General features: G+C 38.6%; 1 protein-coding gene across 2 annotated transcripts in view; it reads right to left on the reverse strand.

The window, feature by feature from the left end:
• Positions 1–471: 471 nt before the first annotated feature.
• Positions 472–27,903, reverse strand: part of LOC149157141 (myelin-associated oligodendrocyte basic protein) — a 234,137-nt gene continuing 206,705 nt past the window's right edge. Inside the window, exons 5-6 of one of the 2 annotated variants that reach the window (XM_089439124.1) lie at positions 935–1,048; positions 472–776 (exon numbers count right to left, since the gene is read on the reverse strand). In XM_089439124.1, coding sequence (XP_089295250.1) covers positions 684–776; positions 935–1,048 — 207 coding nt within the window. In that variant the 3' untranslated portion in view covers positions 472–683. The remainder of the gene's footprint in view (positions 777–934; positions 1,049–27,903) is intronic. The other variant, XM_089439125.1, reaches the window with a different exon arrangement.

Genomic DNA, 27,903 nt, shown 5'->3' on the forward strand with positions numbered 1-27,903 from the left:
ACAATTGTTAATAACGTGAACAATGAACATTGAACTGTGAACATCGTTGATGTAGTAAATTAATAAACTAACTAATTCTAAAATTGTAAAAATGTAAATACTAAGTTACTAAATAGATATCATCATGATTCGTATCTGTTGATGTTCTAATTTCTAAAAAATATGGATCAAGCATTATATTTCTGGGATCGCCCTGTCTCATGTTGAATACTCATATTTATGTCCTCCATGTCCTTTGTCCTCGCGTCATGTGACTTATAGATAGTAAGAGAGAACTAGTGAAGGTTTATTGCAAAAAATTACCATTTGGTATTCGTTTTATGAGATAAGTGCAATGAAACTCTCAAAATTGATGCATGTGACTTTCCTTGCTGAGAAAGTAATTGTGTTGCCATGTACCTCTTGCCTGCTCTTGCTTCCATCACTTTTGTTTGTCACACGATTTCCCAGAATATTGGATTTGAGAAGAAATAAATAGCAAACGTTATAGTACATGCTTTTATAAGCATATTGAAGAACGGAAATATACAATTATACACTTGAGCCACACAACCATGGTGCATGATAAAGTAGACCATTTAATAGCAACTATCAAAAATCTCCCCGACTGGTCTGCTATTCTTACTGGCTGAGTTAAATCCTAGGATGAATTTAAAACATAATGGTACAGAGAGATCATTCACTCATAAAGGCCGTAAAAGTGGGTAATCTTGCAATAACTCCCGCTCACTTAGTGTATCATTTTCATTTTGGGGGGTCCATAGTACTTCTACTGCCTGCATTAAACATCCAACAGTACAGTTTAAAACATTAAGCTATGAACAAATGAATTATATTCAATACCAATAGAAACATAATTCCCAGATACAGCAGAAGATAATTCATGATTAACTTTTGTAAATCCCTTTGTAAAAATTCTATTCAAAAGTAGTACCAATGTTTGATGTGATGGGATAGAACCCAATTTCTTCAGAGCTTCCTTAAGGTCTGCACTACTGTTGATGACCGGTATCTTGTGCTCACCCTCAGCAGCCACAACTATTGTGATCTGAAATGTAAGTTTTAAAATTAACATGAAGGCCAAGAGAGAGACCTCCCCTAAAGAGCTTGATAATGGTAAAAACAAAAAAGCTAAGATTACAAAAGGAGTATCATTTGACTTATGAACAAAGCACAAGTCCTCACATAAGGCATTCTCTGAATATCTATAGAAACTAAGGCTGCCAAAATTTGGTTATTTTTATTTAAAAATCAAAAACATGATCACTGATTCTTCTTTACTCTTCAACATTCTCACAAAAAGTCCTTTACAACAAGGATTGACATGGAGCCCTGGTACAGAACACAAAGGGCTTGACATTGGCTGAGAATTGCATTTGTTAATCACCTTTACGTTGAAAGTATCTAGGAAGCAACTATGATTGCAAGTAGAGGTCTAAAAATGGCATAAGATTAATTTACTTAGTGGAAACCCACATTGGGATGATATAGGAGACTGTTGTGGAGTGTTATGTGTTAGATGTTTCTACCTGAAGCCTGGACTTTCTAGATCTAAACAAAGCCATAGTAGAAACACCAAAGTCCAGATTGTTCATATTCTATACAATCTTGTTCACACTAGACAATAAATTTGTTGCATACATCCATCCCAGGAATAGATATAATGAAGGAGGTTAAAAAGAGACTGCAATTAAACTAGGAATGTAACATGCCAAATCATTTATCAGAGAACAAATGAAGCAATCCACTGGACAATGAACTCGCCTATCTGGTCACATGCTTGGGTATAATCCAATGTTCCGATAATTGCGATCGGGATTAAATCGGCCAAGAGTCCGGAAAAAGAAAAAATCAACAAAAATTGGTGAAATTAAAAAAATACAAAAAAAATCAAATTTTTTTTTCATTTTTTTAGTACCTAAAGCATCCACAACATAAAATAAATGCATTGATACATGAATATGAAAAGAGAACTAATATATAAAATGTGTAATATGTCTAGTGCTACATCACACATAACAGTGAATTCATGTCCTAAATCCTAAGTCTTGACTCAGCCTCAAAATATCAACAAAAAATATAATAATATATCTCACATCATGAATCATATACAATGAAATGAACCACTAAGTAACTAATGATTTCATCTTCCGCTCTTGCGAGAAAATTTAATAGCTTTCCCTCTAAATGAAGAAAACCCTGGGGCTGGCATTGGACTCTGATGTCCTCTAGAAGCTAAAGAACTAGGAGTCAGAGGAAGAAGACCACATCCTTTATTGGTGACCATGGTAGGTGCTTTCAACTTTCACCTCCTCCTCCTCCTCCTACCCTTCAGCTGCTACCCCATCCACTACCCCCTTCTCTAATCAATCAAGGCCAAATTCCACGACAGACCTCTCGGACTCAACCCTCCATGTAGAAGTGGTGTTAATCACATCTAATGAGATGGCCTCCACTTCAGGTATCCTCTTAAGTTGCCTCACCCACAATCGGAGATTGTAGTAGACGTAGACCATGTCGTTAAGGCGCTGGGACTCCACCCTGTACGAAGGTCATAAATTATAAATTAATAATTATAAAAATAATAAATTATACTTTTTATTATTTAATGAATTCAATAAATTAATTGGAAAATTTTTAATCTGTTGCACTTCTTGGTGTGTGTTTTTTTCAAATACACTCCAATTGCGCTCACATCTAGAAGAGCTACATGTTTGGATGAGCACTTGAATGACAAGCTTTTGGAGATTGGGTACTCTATCACCATAACTTCTCCACCACACGTCTACAACAAATAAGAGAAACATAAGAAAAAAATTGAAATTTGAAAGTTGAAGCAAAGTATGAAGAGATAATGAAATTTGAAAGTTGAAGCAAAGTATGAAGAGATAATGAAATTTGAAAATTGAAACAAACTAAAGCTTACCTGGCATTTTGGTTGTCCTATCATGGATAGCCATGTCAAAGCTAAATGTGCCACCTGCCATCCTGTATATCTCCATTTCTTTAGAAATTTCTGCACGTTTTGCTGGAGATGACACCATATTTTGAACACAAGTGAAGAATCCATCCATGACCTCAACATCAAATATGAAACCACAGGAGTAAGTGTTGATTTGGGGTAGCATCAGATGTGCTCTAGCCATGAAAATTGGTGGAGAGGCTAAAACACATGAGATCTCCAAGACCCGGAAATGGTTTGGGCAGATTCTACCCGGTTAAGGAGATATTAAAATAATAAATATTTTTAATGGAGTTCCTAAGTCTAAACTTAGGAAAAATAAAATATTGATGAGTATTAATATAAAATTGGGTTAGGACAGTTCTAAATGACATGGATCAAGCCAAATCTAATCTTAGCCGTTGATTAGAGATGTAATCTCGGCCGTTGAAGGACCAACAGAAAATGTATAAGAAGAGGCTTGAGGGTCAGTTGGAGAATACACTAGAGTGATCAGTTAGTTCGATTTTCTAGAGCAGGGTTTGCTAAGAGAAATCGAACCAGTGATCAATTTGCAGCGAGGGGTAGTGAGTACGAGGTAGAGAGGCAAAGATAGTGTCGGAAGACCAGCGCAAAGGCAGAGAGGCAGATGCAGAGCCAGAGGGAGCCACGCAGAGGCCAACAATGATTGTGCAGAGACCAAAAGGACCTGCGTCATCCACGCAGAGGCTGCAAAAGTGACGCATAGGGTCAGAGAGGCTACGCAGAGCCTCAGAGGGTTGACGCAAAGGAATTCAGGCTGACGCAGACGCCAGGAAGGCTGACGCAGTGCTTCAGATTGTGCTGGAGAGTGTTTCGTGGAGCAGACTTTCAGAATATCTGCTTCCAAAGAGAGGTATTACTGCTAGATTTTTTAACTCTGTCGGGTGACCCAGTTTGGCACCCAATGTACTCAAGAAAAGTCGCTTAATAATAAAACCCTCATAACTGTTGCACTGGTTTTCCCAAGTTGGGTTTTTCCGGGGATAATTGTCCAAAAATAACGGTGTCCCTTGTGTGTTTGTTCATTTCTTTCAGTTGTTGATCTGTAGATGGTTGAGACTGTATTGTGTTTATTTCAGTATTTATATGGTTAAATAACTTGTTAGTAATTAAACGAGTAGGCGGAATAAACTAGAGAATACAGACACAATTTCTAACGGGCTAAGTCACATGACACGAGGACACGAGACACGGAGGACACGTAAATACGAGTATTCAATACGAAACGCAGCGACCTGGAAACAGGACACGGGGGACACGTTTTATATATATTTAATAATATATATATATATATATATATATATATATATATATATATTATTAAATATATATATATATATATATATATATATATATTATTAAATATATATATATATACTGAAATATAGTTTTTTATCCATATTAAATTGCAGGTTGCAGCTTATCTAATCAAATTAAAATATAATTACTTCTCAAAGTTCATAGTTCACTTTAAAAAAATAAATAGAATCAAAATTTACTATTTAGAAATTAGAATGTGATATGCTTGGTCTTGATTCTTGAATATTCAATGTTCATTGTTCATGTACAACTTACAAACACATAAGAAAATAACTAAAGTCTAATGCTATTGATTTCCTTTGCCCCTCTTGCAAGAAAATGCCACAGCTTTCCCTTTCCCTCTAGATGTAGATGTTGGTGCTGGTGGAATTGGCAGTGGAGTTTGCTATGCTTTAGAAGCTGAAGAACTAGAAGTAGGAGCTATAGGAGGTAGACCACGTCCTTTACTGGTGATAGGGGTAGCCCGGGTAGGTGGTGTCACCTGGAAAGATTACAATCTCCCAATCCTGAAATCCTGAAAAACTAATAAGTCTGCTGCATTTTGAATGAAATCTAAAATTCTACTTTCTCCATATGAAATCCAATGAGGCTGGAACCACTCTCAAACATCCTGAGTCATTTCATGGTAATGTTAAAAATTTAAGTAAAATGATGAAAATGAAAATTAAGGAGAACGTCACTTTTACTTTAAGAATTTAACATTACCATGAATAGCATATCAATACTAGGGCCTAGACTTGATCATTAAGTTGCCCTACTCAAAAATTATTTGTTTCTTTCAAAAAAAATTGCAGCTTATGCAAGTAACATTTTCTATCAACAAAATACGCGTTTTCCAGATGCAGGACATGACGAAAACCGGCAAATACGTTTTACATTTTACAGGACACGATGAAAAACGTTTTCGACACGTTTTAGGGCCGTTTTCGTGTCCAACACGTAAAATACGGGACACGGGACCTTGGAGGACGTGTCCTATAACTTAGCTAACAGGTAATACTTAGAAATTTCAACATAGTATCAGGGCATTGCAAATAACAGGAGAGCTGAAGGCACTAGCTGAATTAGAGAATTTGCAGCAGAAACCGCTGTCCTGAGTGACAGAAGTTGTTCCTAGCAAAAAGCAGCAGAGAAGGGTTGACGCAGAGGGCCTGCGTCATCAATTCGAGCCAGAGAGAGGCCAGCGCAGAGGCTGAAGAGGGCAAAAGAGGCTCACGAAGAGCCATGCAGAGACTAGGAGGGTTGACGCAGTTGGCCAAGGGAGCAAATTAACCTTGCCAGGATTGCGCAGAGCCTAGAGGCTCAGTTCTTCAGTTTTTGGGGCATAGGAAGTTATGGGCAGATCAGAGAGAGTGAAGCTAGTGGGGTGTTGTTGTTGCCGAGACAAAACAGTACCTAACAGGACAGAACCAAGGTAGAGGGAGTCGCTACTAAGGCGAATTTCTAGCCAAGAAATCCAAATCAATGTTGCATAAGCATAGGAGATTGGAGAGGTGCGATTTGACTATTGGCGAGAGGATTTCCAAGAGGGAAATCAAGACTCAGAGGGAGTCGAAGAGAGAACTTCCAGGAGGGAAGTAGAGACTCGAAGGAGTCGAAAAGAAGAGCAGAGAGATGGTCATGAATGGACTGAGGGATCAGGACAGGCTGGACAAGCCGTCCAACTTTGTCATCTGGAAGGCCAGGATCCTGTCTATTCTGGATAGACATTGCATCAAGGCCTTCGCCTTGAGAACCGTGGCTATCCCAGTCGACCCAGCTGATAACGAAAGGTATGAGGATGCGATGGGCAAGGTGAAATGCATAATCCTTCACGGGGTCAAGGATCATGTGGTCCAGCGTATTGTTGAGAAGGAGACGACAAAGGAAATGTGGGACACCTTGACAAAGTTGTATCAAGGCACTTCCGTGCAGAAGAGGATGCTTCTAGAGAATCAACTACGATCGTACCAGATGTAGAAGGGGGAGCAGATAGATCATTTCCTTAGCAGGTTGCAGGAGATCTGGAACCAACTGACTTCCATAAGGGCCACGTTGGATCAAGAATTAATAGTGAGGACAGCCCTAAACACAGTCTCCGAGGAGTGGAAGACATTTGTCCAAAGTATTTTGGGCAGGGCGGTTCTTCCAGGATGGCAAGAACTGTGGACAGCTCTTCACCAAGAAGAGATTAGACGGCTGACCAAGACAGTGGGAGTAGCACCAAAGGCACCCAGGTCAAGAAAGAGGAGGAAGAAAATGCAGCTCTAGCATCTGTGGGAGAGCATGGGAAGAGGAAGAAAAAGAACCTCTCCAAGGTCAAGTGCTTCAACTGTGGGGAACTGGGGCATTATGCGAACTAGTGTCCAAGGAAGAAGAGTAAGGGAGAGGCGTCTAACTCCAAGGAAGTGCCAGCGAAGGTGGAAAAGGAGGTAGAGGAGGATGACAATTTTTCCACGAGCACTCATGTACCTCTAGAGAAGAGATGGGGAGACATTGAGTTGTAGTCAAGAAGACTACAGGCAATGAGGGGCAGGATCCTTGAGGTACCCAAACTCTTGGATTATACCTAGCTACGGAAGCCCCGAAGTGAGAGTAGCAGGATGGCAGATGTTGGTAGAGAGGGATACGGATGAAGCGACAGAGAGTGCTAGAGTGCAGTAGTCCCTGGCAGCACAGAGAGTTTGCAGCAGTGTGAGAGGCACAGAGGAGGTTGCAGCAGTGCAAGATGGCACAGAGAGGCTTGTAGCAGTGCGAGAGGCGCACAGGTGTTTGCAGCAACGCAGAGGCAGCAAAGGGAGCTTCAGCATCAGGAGTGTTTCTAGCCTAACAAGGATGTCAGTGGTTGGGTGGATCAGTTACTTACTTCTCAGTAACTGAGTTGCAGTGCAATACCAGTAGCAATAACACGATACAGCATGATGAGGGGGTTGCAGTGCAGATACAGTGTTGGGAGAAAGGACCAGCAACAGCATGGATGCGAAGGAAATTGTCATACGGATGTAGCAGTGGTAGTGGTAGAGCCATGGGCAGCAATACAAGATGCAGCAATGCAGAGGATGTTGGGCAGGGAGGCCTAGCATCAGCACAAGTACCGGTGTCGTATAATCAGAGTGATGCTCAGTGTGGATTATTAGTAGAGCACAGTCCTCGCTAAGAGGGAGTGTTGATTTGGGGTAGCATCAGATGTGCTCTAGCCATGAAAATTGATGGAGAGGCTAAAGCACATGAGATCTCGAAGACTCAGAAATGGTTTGGGCAGATTCTACCCGGTTAAGGAGATGTTGAAATAATTAACATTTTTAATGGAGTTCCTAAGTCTAAACTTGGGAAAAATAAAATATTAATGGGTATTAACATAAAACTAGGCTAGAAGGTTCTAAATGACATGGATCAAGGCAAATCTAATCTTAGCCGTTGATTAGAGATGTAATCTCGGCCGTTGAAGGACCAACACGAAAAGTATAAGAAGAGGCTTGAGGGTTAGTTGGAGAATACACCAGAGTGATCAGTCAGTTCGATTTTCTAGAGCGAGGTTTGCTAAGAGAAATCGAACCAGTGATCAGTCTGCAGTGAGGGGCAGTGAGTACGAGGTAGAGAGGCAGAGATAGTGTCGGAAGACCAGCGCAGAGGCAGAGAGGCAGACGCAAAGCCAGAGGGAGCCACGCAGAGACCAGCAATGATTGTGCAGAGGCCAGAAGAGCCTGCATCATGCACGCAAAGGCTGCAGAAGTGATGTAGAGGCCCGGTCAGAGAGGCTGCGCAGAGCCTTAAAGGGCTAACCCAGAGGGTTTCAGGCTGACACAGAAGCCAGGAGGGCTGACGTAGTGCTTTAGATTGTGCTGGAGAAGGTTTCGTGGAGCAGACTTTCAGAATATTTGCTTTCGAAGAGAGGTATTACTGCCAGATTTTTTATCTTTGTCGGGTGAGCCAGTTTGACACCCAGTGTACTCAAGAAAAGTTGCTTAATAAAAAAACCCTCAAAACTGTTGCACCGGTTTTCCCAAGTTGGGTTTTTCCGGGGACGATTGTCCAAAAATAATGATGTCCCTTGTGTGTTTGTTCATTTCTTTCAGTTGCTGATCTGTAGATGGTTGAGACTGTATTGTGTTTATTTCAGTATTTATATGGTTAAATAAATTGTTAGTAATTAAACAAGTAGGCGGAATAAACCAGAGAATACAGATAAAATTTCTAATGGGTAATACTTAGAAATTTCAATAGTAAGAAAATGCAGTGTTTAGGTAGATCCCTGTAGCATGAATGGGATGATGGAGTGTATTGTTCCATTGCTCATCAATCACTCTCCATATCAGTTGTTGTTTCTCAAACCCCTCATCCCCCTTATCATCATAATAGTTGCGAATGGATTCTTTGGCCCTATCCATGGCCTCATACAAGTAGCCCATTGTGGGCTTGTCTCCATCAACTAATCAAAGAACCTTTACCAAAGGTTTAGTAATGCTACACACCTTCTGCACTCTCGCCCAGAAGCTTTCCTGGTATGAAACTAGCCTGCATATGGCCTCTCCCTCTGGTTTGCGGCTAAATGACAAAGCACGCCACTCCTTTAAAAGAAACATTCTCTTCACATCCCACATAGAATTCAAGAGAGATTGAAGAGATATGAAGCTAGTGGCAAACCATGTAATAGCAAGGTGCACCAACTCCTTGTTATTGGTGAATGTTCTCATCAAATGAAGCACAAATGCATGATTATATATAAATTTTGTAATGTTTTTTGATGATTCAACAATATCCCTGACAAAAAGAATTTTTTCTATGTCCAACATCAAGTCAATGCAGTGTGCAACACAAGGTGTCCAAAATAAGTTAGGATACCCTCTCCATAAGCATCCTGCCAGCAACAACATAATTTGTAGCATTGTTCGTTATGACCTGGACAACAAATTGTGGACCCACCTCATGAATGAACACATCCAACAAATCACATAATAATTGTACATATTTGATATGTGCAGATGCATCAATAAACTTCATAAACATTGTCCCCTTGGGACAATTAACGAAGAAGTTCATAAGGGTTCTCCCCTTTTGATCAATTGAAACAGATATTTTCTCTACATTTATTTTTGCAAATCAATTACACAATTGTGTGTAAGTTAATATATTTTATTATTCAATTCCAATGATGATACAAGGCTAGGGCGATTCAGGCAAGTGGGGACAACCACTTGTTATCTCGTCCCTTGGAGGCTAGGCCATATGGGGACCGAATCATGATATATCTAAAAATGAAAAGATGGCCGGAATCTAGGACATCGGCTCTTTTACAAAAGTAATTACACAGTGGAGATTTTATTCGGACTAAATCCCACGGAAACCAGAAAACAATATATGTACAAATAAAGCAGGATATGGAAGGATATCATCTGAGTGATCCTTTCAATCAATCACTGTTAGCTCTGTCATCATAATCATGTGCATGAGTATCTGGGATAGCTGGATCAATATGACCAAGTCTGGTTTGGTCAAGTTCTATTAATTCATTAATTTGTTCTTCATTATTTGGAGCAAGCACTTCGTATGGTATAGATTCATCTAGCCAATATGGTGCGGCATCTCTGGTACAACAAAAGAATGGAAATGTGTACATGAATGGAGGCCTGTCTTGCTCGTCCACTGATATCAATCCTCTAAATCTGACGGAAAGCTTAAAGGACTCATCTTCTTCATTTGAAATGACAATTGTGTGGCAGTGGATGCACTCAAACTCTATAACATAATCATTCTGGACAGCTACATGCATTTCCCAATGGAGAATTCTGACAAACACAGCAAAAGTACTATCAAAAATATTTTTAGCTCTGGGCAAATACCTAAACATAAATAGCTTAAACCATGGACTCCACCAATTGCTAGCAGGGTCTATAGCTGCTGCATAAAATATGGCCTTAACCGAACCATGTATCCTAGCTCTCTGATGAATAGAGAAATAGTCTGACCATGTCCAGTCAATATTTTGAATGCATCCAAAATAAACAGGATCTGGTTCTCTAGACAACGCATAATAAACACGCCATGGCCTAATCCTATATGGTAACTCTTTTGTATATGACCATCTAGACTCTTCAGAGTCAAACCATTTTTGCAAAATGATCTGTCTCGGGCATAATGGTAAGATTAGGAACTGTTTTGAAAGACATTCTAGACAAAACTCATAATGACAGTTACTACAGACTGTGATATACGTGACTCTGCTAGACTTGACATGACTGGACTGACTTGTAGAAGCTTTGTGCTGGTGAAGTTGTCTGAACATCTTGATCCCTTTGATTTCTTGAGCACCTTCTCTACTAAGCATGTCAGCAAGATAATTTTCTGCACCAGACTTGTAAACAGTATCAAAATCAAAACCCTCAAGCCATAGTGCCCACCTCAGCACTCTGTTACTGCCTTGTTCTAACAATCTTTTGTTTGCCAGCATTTGTTTCATATGCTTTAAGTTTGTTCTAGCAATAAGTTTAACACTTTTCAAGAACAAGTGAAATCTCTTTATTCCTCTCTTTACTGCAAGTATTTCCTTATGAGATGAAGGATACTTTTTCTCTGTATCATCAAAAGATCCTGAGGAATAGGCACAAACCAGTTCTTTTCTTCCATGCTTTTGTAACAAAACTGCAGCCCAAGTGTGATCAGAAGCATCTGTCTCAAGTATAAAAGGAAGATTAGTATCAGGAAGCTTAAGTTTTGGCAAATCATTAAGCTTACTCTTAATACTAATTACTGCTGCTGTCATCTCATCTGTCCAACTGACAGCTTTCTTCTTTAGTCTGTTCAGCAGTATCTTTGTGTCTTCTGATTGCTTAGCATAAAAATTCCTTATGTAATTCAGACATCCAAGAAATCTCTGCAGTGTTTTCACATCAGTAATAATATCAGGAAATTTCAATAGATGGGTTAGCACATGTGGCTGAAGTTCTACATGTCCTTTTTCTATGTGTAAACCCAAGTAGTCAATCTTGACTTTCCCAATTTGAAATTTTTCTTCTGTATCTGAAAGTACCAAGCCATGCTTATATACAAGTTGGTAGAACTATTTTAAATGGACCTTGTGCATATTTACATCTCTACTAAATACAAGCAAATCATCGATATATATAATAATGTACTCTACCCCACCAAAAATGTCTTCCATTCTTTTTTGGAATTCAGATGGAGCATTTTTCAGACCAAAGGGCATCACAGTCCATTGATATTGGCCATGAGGAATAGTGAAAGTTGTTTTATACCTGTCAGCAGGAATAATACCAATCTGCCAAAATCCACTTTTAAGATCAAACTTACTAAAAACATTAGCATTAGCAATCTTAGCAAGTAGCAATTCCTTGTTAGGCAGAGGATATCGAATAGGAAGAAGAGCATCATTCAATGCTTTATAATTAATCACAAGTCTTTTCTTTCCTCTTTTCTGCTCAATGTGCTTATTGACATAAAAAGCAAGGCAAGCCCAAGGGCTCTTACAGGGTTCAATAAGCTTTTGTTCTAACAGCTGTTCAATTCTTGCTCTTTCGGACTCATATGATTTGCACTAGCTTTTTGTGGCCTAGGAACATATCCTTCTTTGTAAGGTAGTGCAACAAAATACTTTTCCCGTACCCAAAAGGCATCTGGCCTACTGGAAGTACAATCTGCACGAAGCCTATCAGAAATCTGTTGCAAAGTCTTGGGACCATGTAACTCTGCATTTTTGACAATCTTATTAATCTTGGTTAGATCTTGCAGACTATACTGGAAAGGATCCTCACCTTCAGGCTGTACATTGATTTTGTAGTCACTGGAAGCAGGGACTGTGATAGGACCAACAGTGGTGGAGAATATAACATAATCTTGCCCAAAAGTGACTGGCAAATATTTCTTCAAAAAATCTTGTCCTAACAAAATGTCAACACCAGTATCAAAACTATACAAAGTGACAAAAACCTATACATCATTCAAGAAAATGGGAAATTCAGGAGCTATGTAACCTATTTCCATTAAATCACCAGTGATAGCCCTGAATTGGAGTTTAGTAGGCTGCCAATAATAATGTGGAATGGCTTTGTATTTGCAACAGCTACTCATAGCACTAAAATCTATTTGAGCATCCAAAGTATAAGGTTTAATGCTAGGGACTTTAATTCTTATTGGAATAACCACTCTATCTCCAATGCCCATAACATTAAACAACTCAACATTTTTCTTTGGGGATATCTCTTCAATAACTGGAACATTTTTCATCAGTAAACTTGTTAATTTAGAATTACAATCATCATAATCATAAATAAGTAATTGAAGCTTGGATGACAATTGTATCATTTTTGACCTTGTATGATGAATTGAAGATTCCAAATCTATGATCTTCTTCTTGAAAGCATCAATTTGATTCATACCTGGAGATACGGAAATCTGCAAAGGATTGAACATTGAATCGAACTCTCTTTTGATGAATTCATCCTCATCTCTTTTTTCTTCTGAAAATTTTTCTTTCTTTTTAGACGGCAGTTGTTTCTCAAGATTCTCAAGCTTTTCTGTGAATCTTCTTCTTGCTGTAAACTGGACTAGATCTAACTGTGCTCAATCAGCTTTGACTACTGCAATCTTTGCTTGTATATCTCCTGAACATTTTAATATCAGGAATGAATGTTTCATCGGAATTAGATGATTCTGAATCAATTGTTAATTTCCTGATTTCAGGAATTTCATTATCTGAAGATTCTGAAGAATAACTTGAAACTTCAAAATATTCTCCATCAGAGTGAGATATGAGATCCCAATCTTGTGGATCGTGGATTGTAGAAAAGATATTCATTATCTTCATCTGCTTCTTATCTTTCCCTTCTCTGCAAGTGTTAGCATAATGACCTTCTTTACCACAAATAAAACACACAACTTTTTTAGAAGGTTTTGATCTTTTCCTAAATACTACCCTTCTTCCTTCAAATGATCTTTTGGAAGGAAAGTACTTTTTTCTTTTTAGGAAAGTATTCATCAGTCTTGCAAGAGCAGGACTTGTCAAACTTTGTCTTTTTAGAAACCTTTCTTTCGCTTTTCTTATGACAACCAAAATTATAGGTTTCTCTGAAATTATTGCAAAGCTTTGTGCTAAAGTGCATCTGTTTGGAAAAATTCTTCTAGCTTTGCTTTCTGCACATTCTTTCTGCAAAATTGTGACAATCATTTGGTGAATAGCTGCAAGTGATTGTCCTTCCAAATTCACTTTATGATCTGCTATGTACTGATTAATGAGATCATGAATTTTACCAAGCATAGACTGAATGTAATACCTCAGATAGGCAACATTATGTGGATCACTAGCCTGATACAGAAGTTTCTGCATAACACAAAAATATTCTTGCAAATAATCAATGTTGCATAACTTTTGGGAGAGAAATAGCTGCGAATGATGGGCTGTCTTCAAGGACTAATCCAACAAATTCATGTTTTAAAGCTTCAAACAGTGCTCTTAATGGATCCGTACTATGTTCAACTATTTGATCTTTCTCTTCTTCTACAAGCCTTTCCCACCATTGCTTTAATATGCTAGTACAAGACCACACAATTTGAGTGACTATATCAAACCATGGTGCTTTGGTTTCAGCTTTTCTCTATAGTGCCCAAGCATGGACATTATGCAATACAGCAATCACTTCATTATAATCAAGGCAATCAATATTTACTAACAATGAATTTCCATAGCCTCTGGAAGCAAGATTGTCTAATCTTACAGGTGTAGATTGTAGATTTTCAGTATATCTACTGAACGGGCTTGATGCTGATGCTTCATGTGCAGAGGTATCCCCAGCACCTCTTTCTCCTTTGTTAAAATAGAAAAAGGAATCACTTCTATCTCTTTTAGAACTTGGTTCACCTTGTGATTGTTCACCAGTTACTCCTGACATGGCCATTATTGTAGGAGCAGATGATTGGCCATTTTGTTTTATTAAAGAACTAACGCTGACATAGTTCTTTGGCAATCTTAGACTTTCAACAGAAGGAAGATCAGCTAGTCTATTCTTCATCAACTCTGTCTTTTCTCTAGCTAGATTGATTCCTTTCTGGATTTTCTCAAGTCTGACTTTATCTATATTCTCTACCCCCTTAAAAAAAATATGCTTCGATTCATCAGAATTGGAGGAGAATTTCAATTTTGAACTTGAGACATCTACTTTTCTATAATGAGGTTGAGAATCAGGAGTGGGGAGTGCATCTTTAAGATGTTCCAAAGACTTGGAGATGATACCCATATTTGACTGAATATTATTTAACTTTTCTGTGTGTGCATCTTGGGTTCCCAATGTCTCAATATAACCAGTATGCATCTTTTTGATGTGTTCTTTAATTTCTAAAACATCTCGGGCTATATCATCAATATTCTGAAGCATACAAACTATTTGGTAGTTTGTATAATTATGCAGCTTTTCATTTTCGTTCTGCTCTGGATCAGAAGTTGCTCTCATAGATAACCATTGGAATTCTGCTTTCTTTGCTCCATTGTTAAATGTCCTTCTAGAATTTCCAGATGTAAAAATTTCTCATTTCCCAACCCGGTTTTCAGTTTCATCTTATTTCTCCAAAATAGGTAAATGCCCTTTTCCCATATCCATACATTCAACAACTGGAAAATAAATTTTGCTGAAAACACAAATTCTGGAAAAATTATAGAATGCTGGAAAATGCAGAAATAAATATCAGCACATACAAATAGCCATTTAACTAATTTAAAAACAGTGATTTTTAGTCAAGGTGACCCTGAAAAAACCCCCTACAACTCTTGGGGAAAACCAGTTCGAGAGCTCTTTCTTATTTCTTAAAATGCTTTTTACAGTGAGAAATATTTAGCAAAAATCAGCAAGTAAACTTTTACAACTTATCTCATTTTCCATGCCTCAAAGCCAAATGGAAAAACTTGCAAACAGCAAAATCTGAACAGCAATAAACGCTGTACATCCTCCTCGATTTCTGTGCCAATTTTCAGCCTTAAATTCTGTTGTACGGCCTGCCTAGAAAATCGTGCAAGCTGCCAGAAATTTTGTTGTATGATTTCCTCGATTTCTGTGCCGAAAACTGCTGTACGGCCTCCTTGAAAATCTGTTGTACAGCCTCCTTGAAAATTGTGCCAGCAAACTCATATTTCTGCTCCTCGATTTCTGTGCAAACTGCTATACGGCCTCCTTGAAAATCGTGCCCAAAAATCTGCCTTTCACTGTATGCTAACTCAGCTATATGGACTTGCTAGAATGCTGCCTTGGAATGTGTGCCAAGCTGCTGCCTCCTCCTCCCTGTCCAGAAATCTCCCTTGCTCTCTTGCTCTCCTTCTCCCAATTTGCTCATGAAAGAATGAATGACCTTTTCCTCCTTTTCCTCCTTTAATCTAACCCTAAGTGACTTTTGGGTGATCCCTAAATCCAATCGCTGAAATAAATTGAGATCTATGGCTGAGATTAAATGCTCATTTAAATCTCACTTTCTATTTTTTAATTCACCCCACTTTAATAAAGACCCACTTAATCATTTATTTCCAAAGTCACTTTTCCCTTCTAATTTTACATTGACTTTAATAAAGTCACTTTAAAATTAGACTTTAGTAACTTTATCACTTAAAGTCACTTTTAAATTAGATTTGACTTTATAAAAATTATAAAATCACTTTAGAAGAAAAATTAAATTCTTTTGGACACTTTTCCCTAAGCCAAAGATCAAAGCCTTAGAGAACCACCTGTCCTCCGGTACCAAATTTCAACACTCCCTCTTACCAAGGAAGGTGTTCCTCACCACACCCATCTTGTCTCTGAAATAGTCATGCTTGCTTCATGGTAACGCTTTGGTAAGAATATCTACAACCTGCTCATCAGTGGGAATATACTCAAGCTTCACAGCGCCCTTTTGAACACAATCTCTGATGAAATGATATTTGATCCCGATATGCTTTAACCTGTCATGAAATACTGGATTCTCCGTGAGTTTAATGCAACTCTGATTATCACAGTAAATCACTGAAGGTCTCAACGGCTGACCAAATAAGCCAAACAACATCTTGCGAAGCCAGATGGCCTCACAACTAGCTAGAATGGCTGCCATATACTCTGCTTCTGCTGAACTCAATGCTACTGACTGCTGCTTCCGGCTGAACCATGACACTACTGCCGAACCCAACCCAAAACAGCACCCTGAAGTGCTCTTCCTATCAGAAGCACAACCTGCCCAATCAGAATCAGTATAATCTACCAATCTCACTCCATCCCCCTGCCTGTAGTCCAAACCATAATCCACTGTCCCCTGCAAGTACCGCAAAATGTGTTTTGCAGCCACCCCATGAACCTTCCTAGGCTCACACATAAACTGACTCATCGTGTCGACTGCAAAACAAATATCTGGTCTAGTGTTGACCAAATACATCAAGGAACCAATCAGCTGTTTGTACAATGTGGGATCCACTAACTCGGAATTCGAAACATGAAGCTTCTTCCAGTTGGTAATCATCGGTGTCGACATGGGTTTACAATCCTCCATGTGGAATCTGCCAAGGATGTCCACAATATACTTCCCCTGCCCCAGGAAGAAATGCCCCTCCTCCTGCCACACCTCCAAACCCAAAAAGTAATGCATCAAGCCGATGTCCTTCATCTCAAACTCCGCTGCAAGATCTCTCTTGCAGTGCTCTATGAGTCTCTCTGCCCCTGTAATGACCAAGTCATCCACATACATGTTGAAATTTGGTACCGGAGGACAGGTGGTTCCCTAAGGCTTTGATCTTTGGCCTAGGGAAAAGTGTCCAAAAGAATTTAATTTTTCTCCTAAAGTGACTTTATAATTTTTATAAAGTCAAATCTAATTTAAAAGTGACTTTAAGTGATAAAGTTATTAAAGTCTAATTTTAAAGTGATTTTATTAAAGTCAATGTAAAATTAAAAAGGAAAAGTGACTTTAGAAATAAATGACTAAGTGGGTCTTTATTAAAGTGGGGTGAATTAAAAAATAGAAAGTGAGATTTAAATGAGCATTTAATCTCAACCCTAGATCTCAATCTATTTCAGCCATTGGATTTAGGGATCACCCAAAAGTCACTTAGGGTTAGATTAAAGAAGGAAAAGGTCATTCATTCTTTCATGAGCAGATTGAGAGAGAGAGAGCAAGGGAGATTTCTGGACAGGGAGGAGAAGGAGCCAGCAGCTTGGCACACATTCCAAGGCAGCAGTTTAGCAAATCCGTATAGCTGAGTGAGCACACAGTGAAAGGCAGATATTTGGCACAATTTTCTAGAAATCATAACAGCAGTTTATTTGTGGAGGCTGTACAGCAGTTGGGCACGACTTTCTAGGAAAACCATACAACAAGTTGAGCACGATTTTCTAGGAAAACCATACAGCAGCTGGGCACAAAAATCGAGGAGGCCGTACAGCAAATTTGGCATGAAAATCGAGGAGGCCATACAGCATTTATTGCTGTTCTGTTTTGTTGTTGCTAGTTTTTCCAGTTGGCTGTGAGGCACGAAAATGAGATAAGTTGTAAAATTTGCTTGCTAATTGTTTTGTTGAATATTTCTCATTGTAAAAGGCATTTTCCAGAAATAAGAAAGAGCTCTCGAACTGGTTTTCCCCAAGAGTTGTAGGGGGTTTTTCTAGGGTCACCTTGACCAAAAAACAGTGTTTAAATGTGTTAAATGGCTATTTGTACCTACTGATTTTTTTTATTTCTGCATTTTCCAGCATTCTGTAAAATTTCTAGAATTTGTGTTTTCAGCAAAAAATTATTTTTCAATTGTTGAATGTATGGATATGGGAAAGGGCATTTAACTATATGGAAGAAATAAGGTGAAACTGAAAACCGGAGTGGGAAATGAGAAATTTTTACAATACAGCACCAGAATGAGAGGCTCCTCACCTATCATAATATAGTAAAGGTTCAGATCTACCTCACTCTTTGTGAAACCCATCCCCTGCAAGTATGTATCTATCCTGGAGTACCAAGCTCTGGGAGCTTGCTTCAGGCCATAAAGGGCCTTATTCAGTCTGCACACATGGGACTCCTTCCCATGCACCTCAAAGCCCTGTGGCTGCTCAGTGTACACCTCCTCCTGTATGAAGCCATTGAGAAATGCAGTCTTCACATCCATCTGGTGGATCTTCCAACCCATCTCAGCTGTTATCGATATAATGGAGCGGATCGAAGTATATCGAGCCACGGGAGCGAAGGTCTCCTCATAATCAACTCCCTCTACCTGGGAGAACCCTCTAGCCACAAACCTCGCTTTGAATTTCTCAATGCTACCATCTACAGCATGCTTTACCTTGTAAAGCCATCTGGAAGTAACCACGGATTTGCCCTCAGGCCTCGGCACCACCTCCCAAACATCATTCTTCATGATAGAAGAATACTCCTCCTGCATGGCCTCTCTCCAAACCTGCTGGCTAGTTGCCTCCTCATAGCTAGAAGGCTCAGAGTCAAGGATGCTGGTAACCATTACCATATAACTACAAAACCTCTCAGGTGGTCTACTCTCTCTGATCGGCCTCTTAGGCTCAGCAACAGATGTGGCATCTCTCAAGGTGTCCTGAAGCCACTTGGACTTCCTCTTCCCTGAGCGCACTTCTCCCATAGGAGAACGAAACTCCTCCTCACCATCATAAGGAGCCTGAACTCTTGACTGTCTGTCTGCTGTCCTCCTGCCTACACCTGAACCTGTAGAAGCTGAGGTACCGTGTGAACTATCCATCAGTGGACTCCCTAGTGAACTGCTCTATGCACTGCTCTGCATGCTGCCCGGAGCACCACCCCTCTGGCTCGGCGAGCCACTGCTCACTGACGAACCTGACATCCTCATAGATGTACCTCCGGATCCTCCTGATCCCTGCCCACTGGATCCCTGCGACTGACTCAACTGCTGCTAAGGGTCTGGCTGATCCAGATACTCTAACTCCCGTGACCTCCTAAAGGCCCTGTCCTCCTCGAGCTTCACATCCCGTCTGACAACAACTTTCCTCTGTGCAGGAATGTAAATCTGAAAGGCCTTTGAGGTCTCACTGTAGCCCACAAAGATACCCTTCTCTGCGGTGGGCTCTAGTTTGGTCCTCTTCTCCTTGGGTATGTAAGAGTATGTGATACACCCAAAGATACGAAGATGACCAATATCAGGCTTCTTTCCAAAAAAAGCCTCGTCCGGAGTCATGTTCCCCAAGGCATGATGCAGACTCCTGTTCTGCAAATAAACAACTGTGTTGTAGGCCTCCGCCCACAAGAACAATGGCAACCCCTGATCATGTAACATGGCTTTGGCAGCCCCTACGATGGATCTGTTCTTCCTCTCCGCAACCCCGTTCTGCTGGGGGTTGTAAGGAACAATGAACTCCCTCCTAATGCCTGCCTCTGCACAATAGTCAACAAACTCTCCAAGGGTGTACTCTCCCCCATTGTCCGACCTTAGGGACTTGATCTTCCGACCTGTCTGTGTCTCCACAAGAGCTCTAAACTCCTAAAACCGCTTGAAGACCTCACTCTTGGTCTTCAAGAAATATATCCAAGTCCTCCTGGAGTGATCATCAGTGAATAAAACATAGCACTCATATCCACTCAAGGAAACATGAGACATCCGACCGCTCACATCGAAATGAATCAAATCAAGTATCCTAGTCGCTCTGCTGTCACTGCCGGGAAAAGGGGATTTGGAAAACTTGCCCATCGCACATCCTCTGTGAGTATCAAAGTGATCAGTACTGAAATCTGGCACACCTGTAGTGATCTCCCGCAAGGTCCTCAAGGCTCCATGATACATATGCCCCATCCTGCGGTGCCAAAATCTCACACAGCTCAGAACTGCTAGCTCTGCTGTCGGTACTACTATTCAATGCCAAAAGGGGCTGGAATGCAAACTTGTACACCTTTGCATGGCATACACCTATCACTCTAGCTGAATCAGCGGGAATGCCCCTGGGATACATCAACAGTTGTCCTCCCCTGAACAGTACCTCATATCCTCTGTCCTCCAAAGCTGAGACGGATATGAGGTTATTCCTCATCCCTGGCACATAAAGAACATTTGACACTTTCAAAGGAGGTTTGGACTCCCTCTGAAATATCAGTGTCCCTACACCGACTGCTCTAACAACTCTGTCATCACCGAGTACTACCTCTATATCAGTGCCACTCTCTGAAAGCTCTGAGAAGTACTCATGGACTCCTGTCATGTGACGTGAAGCCCCACTGTCCACATACCAGATACCCGAAGATGCTCTGCTAATCAAGGGAAAAGCATGCTCCCTCTGAACCTGTGTGGCAGGTGATCCTGCACTAGAGGACTTGCATGCAGTGAACGCAAACTCCCGGTCAAAATGATCTGCAAAGTCCTCAACCTCTGCTGAAGCTGCCATGCTCTTATTCTTCCCTTTCTTCTTCTTCTTCTCTGGACACACAACTGCATAGTGTCCCATCTTTTGACAATTCCAACACTTCACCTTGGAATAGTCCTTCTGTGTGTTATCCTATTTACCTTTACCTTTGCCTTTGCCCCCACCATTGCTTGTGGAAGCCTGCTTCTTCCCTTTGCCTTTCTTGCCTCCTGCCAATAGTGCTATATCCTCATCCTGCTCAACGGGCTTGGCTGCCCCAAGCTGACCTTTCCTGATCTCTGTTTGAATGCAATCATCCCAAAACCTCTCCCATGTGGAAAGGGTCTCACGTGCACAGACCCCATCAGCAAAGTTCATCCATGAACGGGGGAGGCCATTCACTGCAATCTGCACCAACTCAATGGGTGGAATGACCTCTCCAACTACTGCCAACTCATCTCTCACATTAGTAATCTTTGTGAGATATCCAGCTGCACTATCATTACCCATCTTAATGGTCTTCAGCTTCTCCTTCAGGACCATTTTCCGGTTCTCATTGGTACTCTGGTAGAGATTGGACAATGTTGTCCACATCTCATGGGCATTTCTCTTTCCTCTCACATGAGAAATGTAATGGTCTTTGACTCCGTCTAGAATCAGTCTCTTACCTTTGTTGTTCTTTTTATTATACTCAGCCAACTGAGTAGCATCAGTAGGCACAACAACAGGGTTCTGTGTGGTATGCACCATGATGTCCCAGACTTCTGCCTCCTCAAAGATACTCTACATTCTCTCCTTCCAAACGCTGTAATTGCTATGCCCATCCAACCTATCCTCCACCCTCAATCCCAATGACATCCTGCTGTCCTAAAAACTAAAAAATAGCACTACTATAGTAAAGATAACATTGTTGTTTGTTGCTGGAATTTTCTGAGTGAAAAATCAGCAGGCTGTAATTTTCCTCCTTGTTGTCCCAAACTGCATTTCAGCACTCAAGCTCTGATACCATGTAAAAATTTCTCATTTCCCACCCCAGTTTTCAGTTTCACCTTATTTCTCCAAAATAGTTAAATGCCCTTTCCCATATCCATACATTCAACAACTGGAAAATAAATTTTGCTGAAAACACAAATTCTGGAAAAATTACAGAATGTTGGAAAATGCAGAAATAAATATCAGCACATGCAAACAACTATTTAACTCATTTAAACACAGTGATTTTTAGTCAAGGTGACCCTGGAAAAACCCCCTACAACTCTTGGGGAAAACCAGTTTGAGAGTTCTTTCTTATTTCTAAAAATGCTTTTTACAGTGAGAAATATTCAGCAAAAATCAGCAAGTAAACTTTTACAACTTATCTCGTTTTCCGTGCCTCACAGCCAACTGGAAAAACTTGCAAACAGCAAAATCTGAACAGCAATAAATGTTGTATGTCCTCCTCGATTTCTGTGCCAATTTTCAGCCTTAAATTCTGTTGTACGGCCTGCCTAGAAAATCGTGCAAGCTGCCAAAAATTCTGCTGTACGATTTCCTCGATTTCTGTGCCAAAAACCCCTATACGGCCTCCTTGAAAATCTGCTATACGGCCTCCTTGAAAATCGTGCCAGCAAACTCTGATTTCTGCTCCTCGATTTCTGTGCACACTGTTGTATGGCCTCCTTGAAAATCATGCCCAAAATTTGCCTTTCACTGTATGCTAACTCAGCTGTATGGACTTGCTAGAATGCTGCCTTGGAATGTGTGTCAAGCTGCTGCCTCCTTCTCCTGCCTGTCCATAAATCCCACTTGCTCTCTTGCTCTCCTTCTCCCAATATGCTCATGAAAAAATGAATGACCTTTTCCTCATTTTCCTCCTTTAATCTAACCCTAAGTGACTTTTGGGTGATCCCTAAATCCAATGGCTGAAATAAATTGAGATCTAGGGTTGAGATTAAATGCTCATTTAAATCTCACTTTCTATTTTTTAATTCACCCCACTTTAATAAAGATCCACTTAATCATTTATTTCCAAAGTCACTTTTCCTTTCTAATTTTACATTGACTTTATTAAAGTCACTTTAAAATTAGACTTTAGTAACTTTATCACTTAAAGTCACTTTTAAATTAGATTTGACTTTATAAAAATTATAAAGTCGCTTTAAGAGAAAAATTAAATTCTTTTGGACACTTTTCCCTAGGCCAAAGATCAAAGCCTTAGGGAACCACCTGTCCTCTGGTACCAAATTTCAACACCAGATTCTAAATATCTTTCTAGTATTTTTGCTGTGACTTCTGACTCAGCTCTAGGAAGTGAAAAACTTTTATTAATGTTATGTTTATTAAGAATTTTAGTGATTTTATCCATGGTGCCTTCTATGTATAGAAGGGAGACCTTAGGAATTGATAAATTTTGATTTTCAATATCATTGTTATTCTTGTTTAGGGATAGGTGCTCTCCTCTATCCCCCATAATTGCCAACATCTTCATGAAGCAGTTCGAACAGAAGGCTCTTAGGTCATTTCCATACATCCCTGAAGAATGGAAAAGGTTTGTGGATGACATATTTGCCAAGTGGAGTTATGGAAAAGAAAAACTTGACCTATTCCTCAATCACTTAGATAGCTTCTCAAACCATATAAAATTCACGATTGAAATTGAAGATAACAACTAGCTTCCCTTTCTTGATATCCTTCTAACTAAAAGAAATGGGTCTCGTGGTTTCCAAGTCTATAGAAAGAAAACCCATACAGAAAGATATCTTCATGCCAATTCCCATCACCACCCTAAACAGAAGATTGGCATCATTAGGACCTTAACCACTAGGGCGGCTAGAATATCTGATCCTGACCATTTAAATGATGAACTCAACCATCTTCACAAGGTGTTTGAACTAAATGGCTACAATAGAAATACCATCAAGAAAGCCATGCACCTATCCCTAAACAAGAATAACAATGATATTAAAAATCAAAATTTATCAACTCCTAAGGTCTCCCTTCCATACATAAAAGGCACCACGGATAAAATCACTAAAATTCTTAATAAACATAACATTAATGTAGTATTCACCCCTGCCAACACCATCAGACAATTATTCAACTCAGTCAAGGATCCCATAAACCCTAAACTTCAAAAAGGTGTTTATGTGATTCCTTGCTCATGCGGTAAGGAATACATAGGTGAAACAGGTAGGTCTCTTAATATTAGAATTAAAGAACACACTGTCGACTTAAGAAGAGATAGGACCTCTAAATCGGCCTTAGCAGAACATGTTCACTCTTCCTCTCATTACATCTGCATGGAAGAAGTCAAACTGGTTAGAAAAGAAGACCACTATCTTAAAACGAAAATAAAAAAAGCCATTGAAATAGAAAAAAGGAAGAACAACCTGAACCGTGATGAAACTAAGCAACACCTAGAAACCTTTACTTGAAATCTTAAAAAATCAGTAATTAATTCTTATCCCTTAAATAACCTATTCCCTCCTCCCTTTAAAAAAAAAAAAAAAAAACAATTTAAAATCATCAAAAAATAGAACAATTAACAAACATAAACATAAATTAGTATTTGATTTCTTCACATATAATCATTTGATAACATCACAAAATAACTAATAAAATGCATATATATGTAATAACTCAAATCTAGACTATTAAATATTAACTCTAGAAATTATAAATAATATTATAGCAAAATAACTCACAAAATCTACAAGGATTAATTTATTAATTAGAAAGTTAATTAATCAAATAAAACAAATCAACCAAATAAATAAATAATTAAACAAAGAAATAAATACATTAAAATTAATTTAATAGACATATTAACAAATAATAAATAATTAAATTAATCTATTCTTTTAATTAATTAATCAAACAAATTAGTTAAACATATTAATAAATTAATTAATCAAATTAATTAAAAAAATAGTTTTACATATAAATAATACACATAATAATTAATTCAACAAATAGCAAAATTAAGTAATTAATTTATCCCTTTATAATCACTTTAATAAATTGATAAGCATATTAATAAAAAATAATTAATTAAATTAATTATTTTTATTTATCAAACAAATTAATTAATTTTATTAATCAAATAAATTAATTAATTAAGTAATCAAATCAATGAATCAATTAAACCAATTATTGGAAATAATCGACAAAATTATAAACATAATAATTAATTCTATAAATAATAAAATTAATTAATTAAGTTATCCCTTTATCTGATTAATAAATTAATTTATTTATTTATCCATTAAACTTATTAATAAAAAATATATAGTATATATAAATATTGAAATTAATTAATTAATTAACATTTAAAAATAATAATAATAATAATAATAATAAATAAATAAATCTAGCAAGATAAGAGCCGACCTATGTCTTATTTCTTTTCTTTAATAACCCATATATATATATATATATATATATATATATATACCCTAAATATAGCTCTTGATACATCATTAAGATTTGGAGAATATCTATTGACGCATCCCCTGATGATGGACTCACTTGGTAGTCTGAAACGTTGGGTACAAAAAAACTCTATAACAGGTCATTCCTACTCTTCTAAAATTATTACTACTTCCCATTTTGTTCCTCTATTTACTTGTAGACCCTTTTTTAAATAATAATAACAATATTATTATTATTATTATTATAATTATAATTGAATTAATTAATTAATTATGTAGTAATGAACTATATAATATAATCGTTCCTTTTAATAAACGTTATACAATGTTACCCTTATTATGTTTCATGCTTTAATGAATTGAATATATACCACCACGAATCATGATCAAAGTTAAAAAAAAGACGTGACATATGGGAAACCCAGCCTACAGGGATTTACGCAGAATGATCACCAGGAATTTGGTGTCAAACAGCGGCATGGTCGACGAATTGACTGTTTGTGAACACAGCAGACGAGGCAGCATTGGACAGTAGACCAGGGTTGGTGACTCACGCCTGTTTTAACAGTAACTACATATCGGGAGGGTGGACAGGGCTTACTGTCAATAGTGGCCAATCCCGGTTCGGTGCCTACACAGTTATGTTGAGTCGGGAGTCGAGGCAGACAAGTACAGTGGCTGACGGAAAGACAGGGATAGACAGGGACAGGAATAGACAAAGCGGACACAATGAATCGGGCTGAGGCACTGTTGTACCTTAAGAAACCAATTTCCTGGTTGTATAGAAATTGTGCTTAAGACATTAATGATTATAATGATTGTCACTTGTTTGTCACTTAATTATATGTTGTGTTCTCAAATGAAGGACTTGGGAAATCTGGTTTTTAACCCTCAATACTTAGGTGACAAGAAAATATCATAATTCCATTTGATTGTTGAATATAAATGATGAATGAAGAAAGCTTGAATAAGTCATAGACAATATGTTGTTTTACACAGGATCTACTATCTGTGACACTTGGAGAAGTTATAGATAATATGTTGTCTTACACAGAAACTACTATCTGTAACTTAGAAGAATTGCAGAGGTGTGAACTTCAAGTATAGGAGCACTCTTTTAAGGGATTTTAACTTTATTTACACAAGCAAATAAAGACCTGTAGCTTCATTACCATAAAGGAAGAAAACATAAGATGACACATAATAGAGAAGACACAAAATCATACCCAACAATGTATGGAAAACTTCTGATTCTTTCATTAATCAACAGTTGTATCAGGAATTCAGTGGCCTAGTATCCAGGTTCTCCAAAATTCGAACCCTTTCTCTGTAAATTTTCCTCTTTTTATACATTATAAGACAGTTGGTGATCACCAAAACTATCAAACTGCTTAACTATTCTCCTAAATGTCTAAAGTAAAAGTTATTATATAATATTACATAGAGGATAAAAGACACATCATAAATAAAGTAACAAGAAGTAATAGAATTTAGAAAATGATGATGATTGTTCGCTTTCAGATTTGTTGCTTGGTTGCTGATGAAGTTTCTCTATAGATGCTTTAATAATGATTAAACTGTTTTAATCATAATAAATTGTATTTGACAAAACCCTGTGCGTGGACTTGGGCCCACGTATGTATCGGGAGTGTTTTGATTGGCCAAAACACAAGGAAACCTGACCAATCACCTTTCTTTGGAGTTTTAGTCATCCACCTCTAACTTTGGTTATTTTGCTTAAACAGCAGAATTGACTAATTTACACGGAATATAGTTTACCATGGAACTGAAAAGGATTAACAATCTGATTCATAAACCTGTCGGGTCCGCCTTAGCTGTACGTGAACCGTCTGATCACTCATTCAATAAACGGTCTGATCCTTCGAAACTCACGAGACTTTAAACTTGTTTGAACTAAACCTTATCGAGTCTGCCTTTTCAACGCTCCGTTGACTCCCATACGGACCTGATGGGAAATATAAACCGCCAGTTAATGATCTATCGGGTCTGATCTTAACGCTAAAACCCGATTACTTTTTCACCCGATATCTGTCGGATCCCATCTCTTTGGATGGACGGCTGAGATTGGCCCGGACTTCAGCAAATTTAAACTGTGTTTGATATGCCATCGCGTCCGATTAGTTACCCACCCAATTGTCGTCGGATCTGTGGCCTGTTGATCAGACGGCCCAGATCTTCTCGCGGGTACACCATCGCATTTGATCTCCGAAATAAACCCATTCTAGTTAACTTATGTGATTATCGTTGGATCTGTGGCTTGTTGATCAGACGACCCAGATCTTCTCGCGGGTTCACATTCAAAAGTCGTCCCGTCAATCAAATAAAATAAGTTATTTAGGTTATTTCTTTTAAACTTTGCGGGGGTAAAGAATGCACGAGAGCTTCATTGAGGTTGAACCCCCGCAGTAATTTCAGGCCACACATTGTGGTCAACCATGCTAATGTCACGGTCAACTGCGGGGGTTGAGCTTTAATTAATCTTCGTGCTTATTGCTTCCCCGCAACACACCTCATCGTACTCATCAAGCTATTGCTTGATCATGCCTCTTGAACCTGCATGACCTTTAGACAATGGTTTGATTTTTCATTTCTTTTGATTTTTATTTCATTTTGTGATAAAACTGAAAATAAGACTTAAATCACAATGGAAGCTACAACAAACGCGATGGATCTGAATGACGCAGGGGCTTACATACGGAGCGAACAGGAGATGGAGCGATGGGATGGACAGCGACTGTGTATAGCGGACAAGAGATGTAGCAATGAGAAGGACAACAGAAACATCTTCCAAAGGACCCCAGGATCTGATACCACTGGAATAGATATTTTTCTATACACTTATTTTTGCAAATGAATTACACATTTG

The sequence above is a fragment of the Pinus tabuliformis genome, chromosome 9, assembly GCF_031772625.1.
Source record: "Pinus tabuliformis cultivar Carrire ecotype Pingquan chromosome 9, CPIR1, whole genome shotgun sequence".
Lineage (NCBI taxonomy): Eukaryota > Viridiplantae > Streptophyta > Pinopsida > Pinales > Pinaceae > Pinus > Pinus tabuliformis.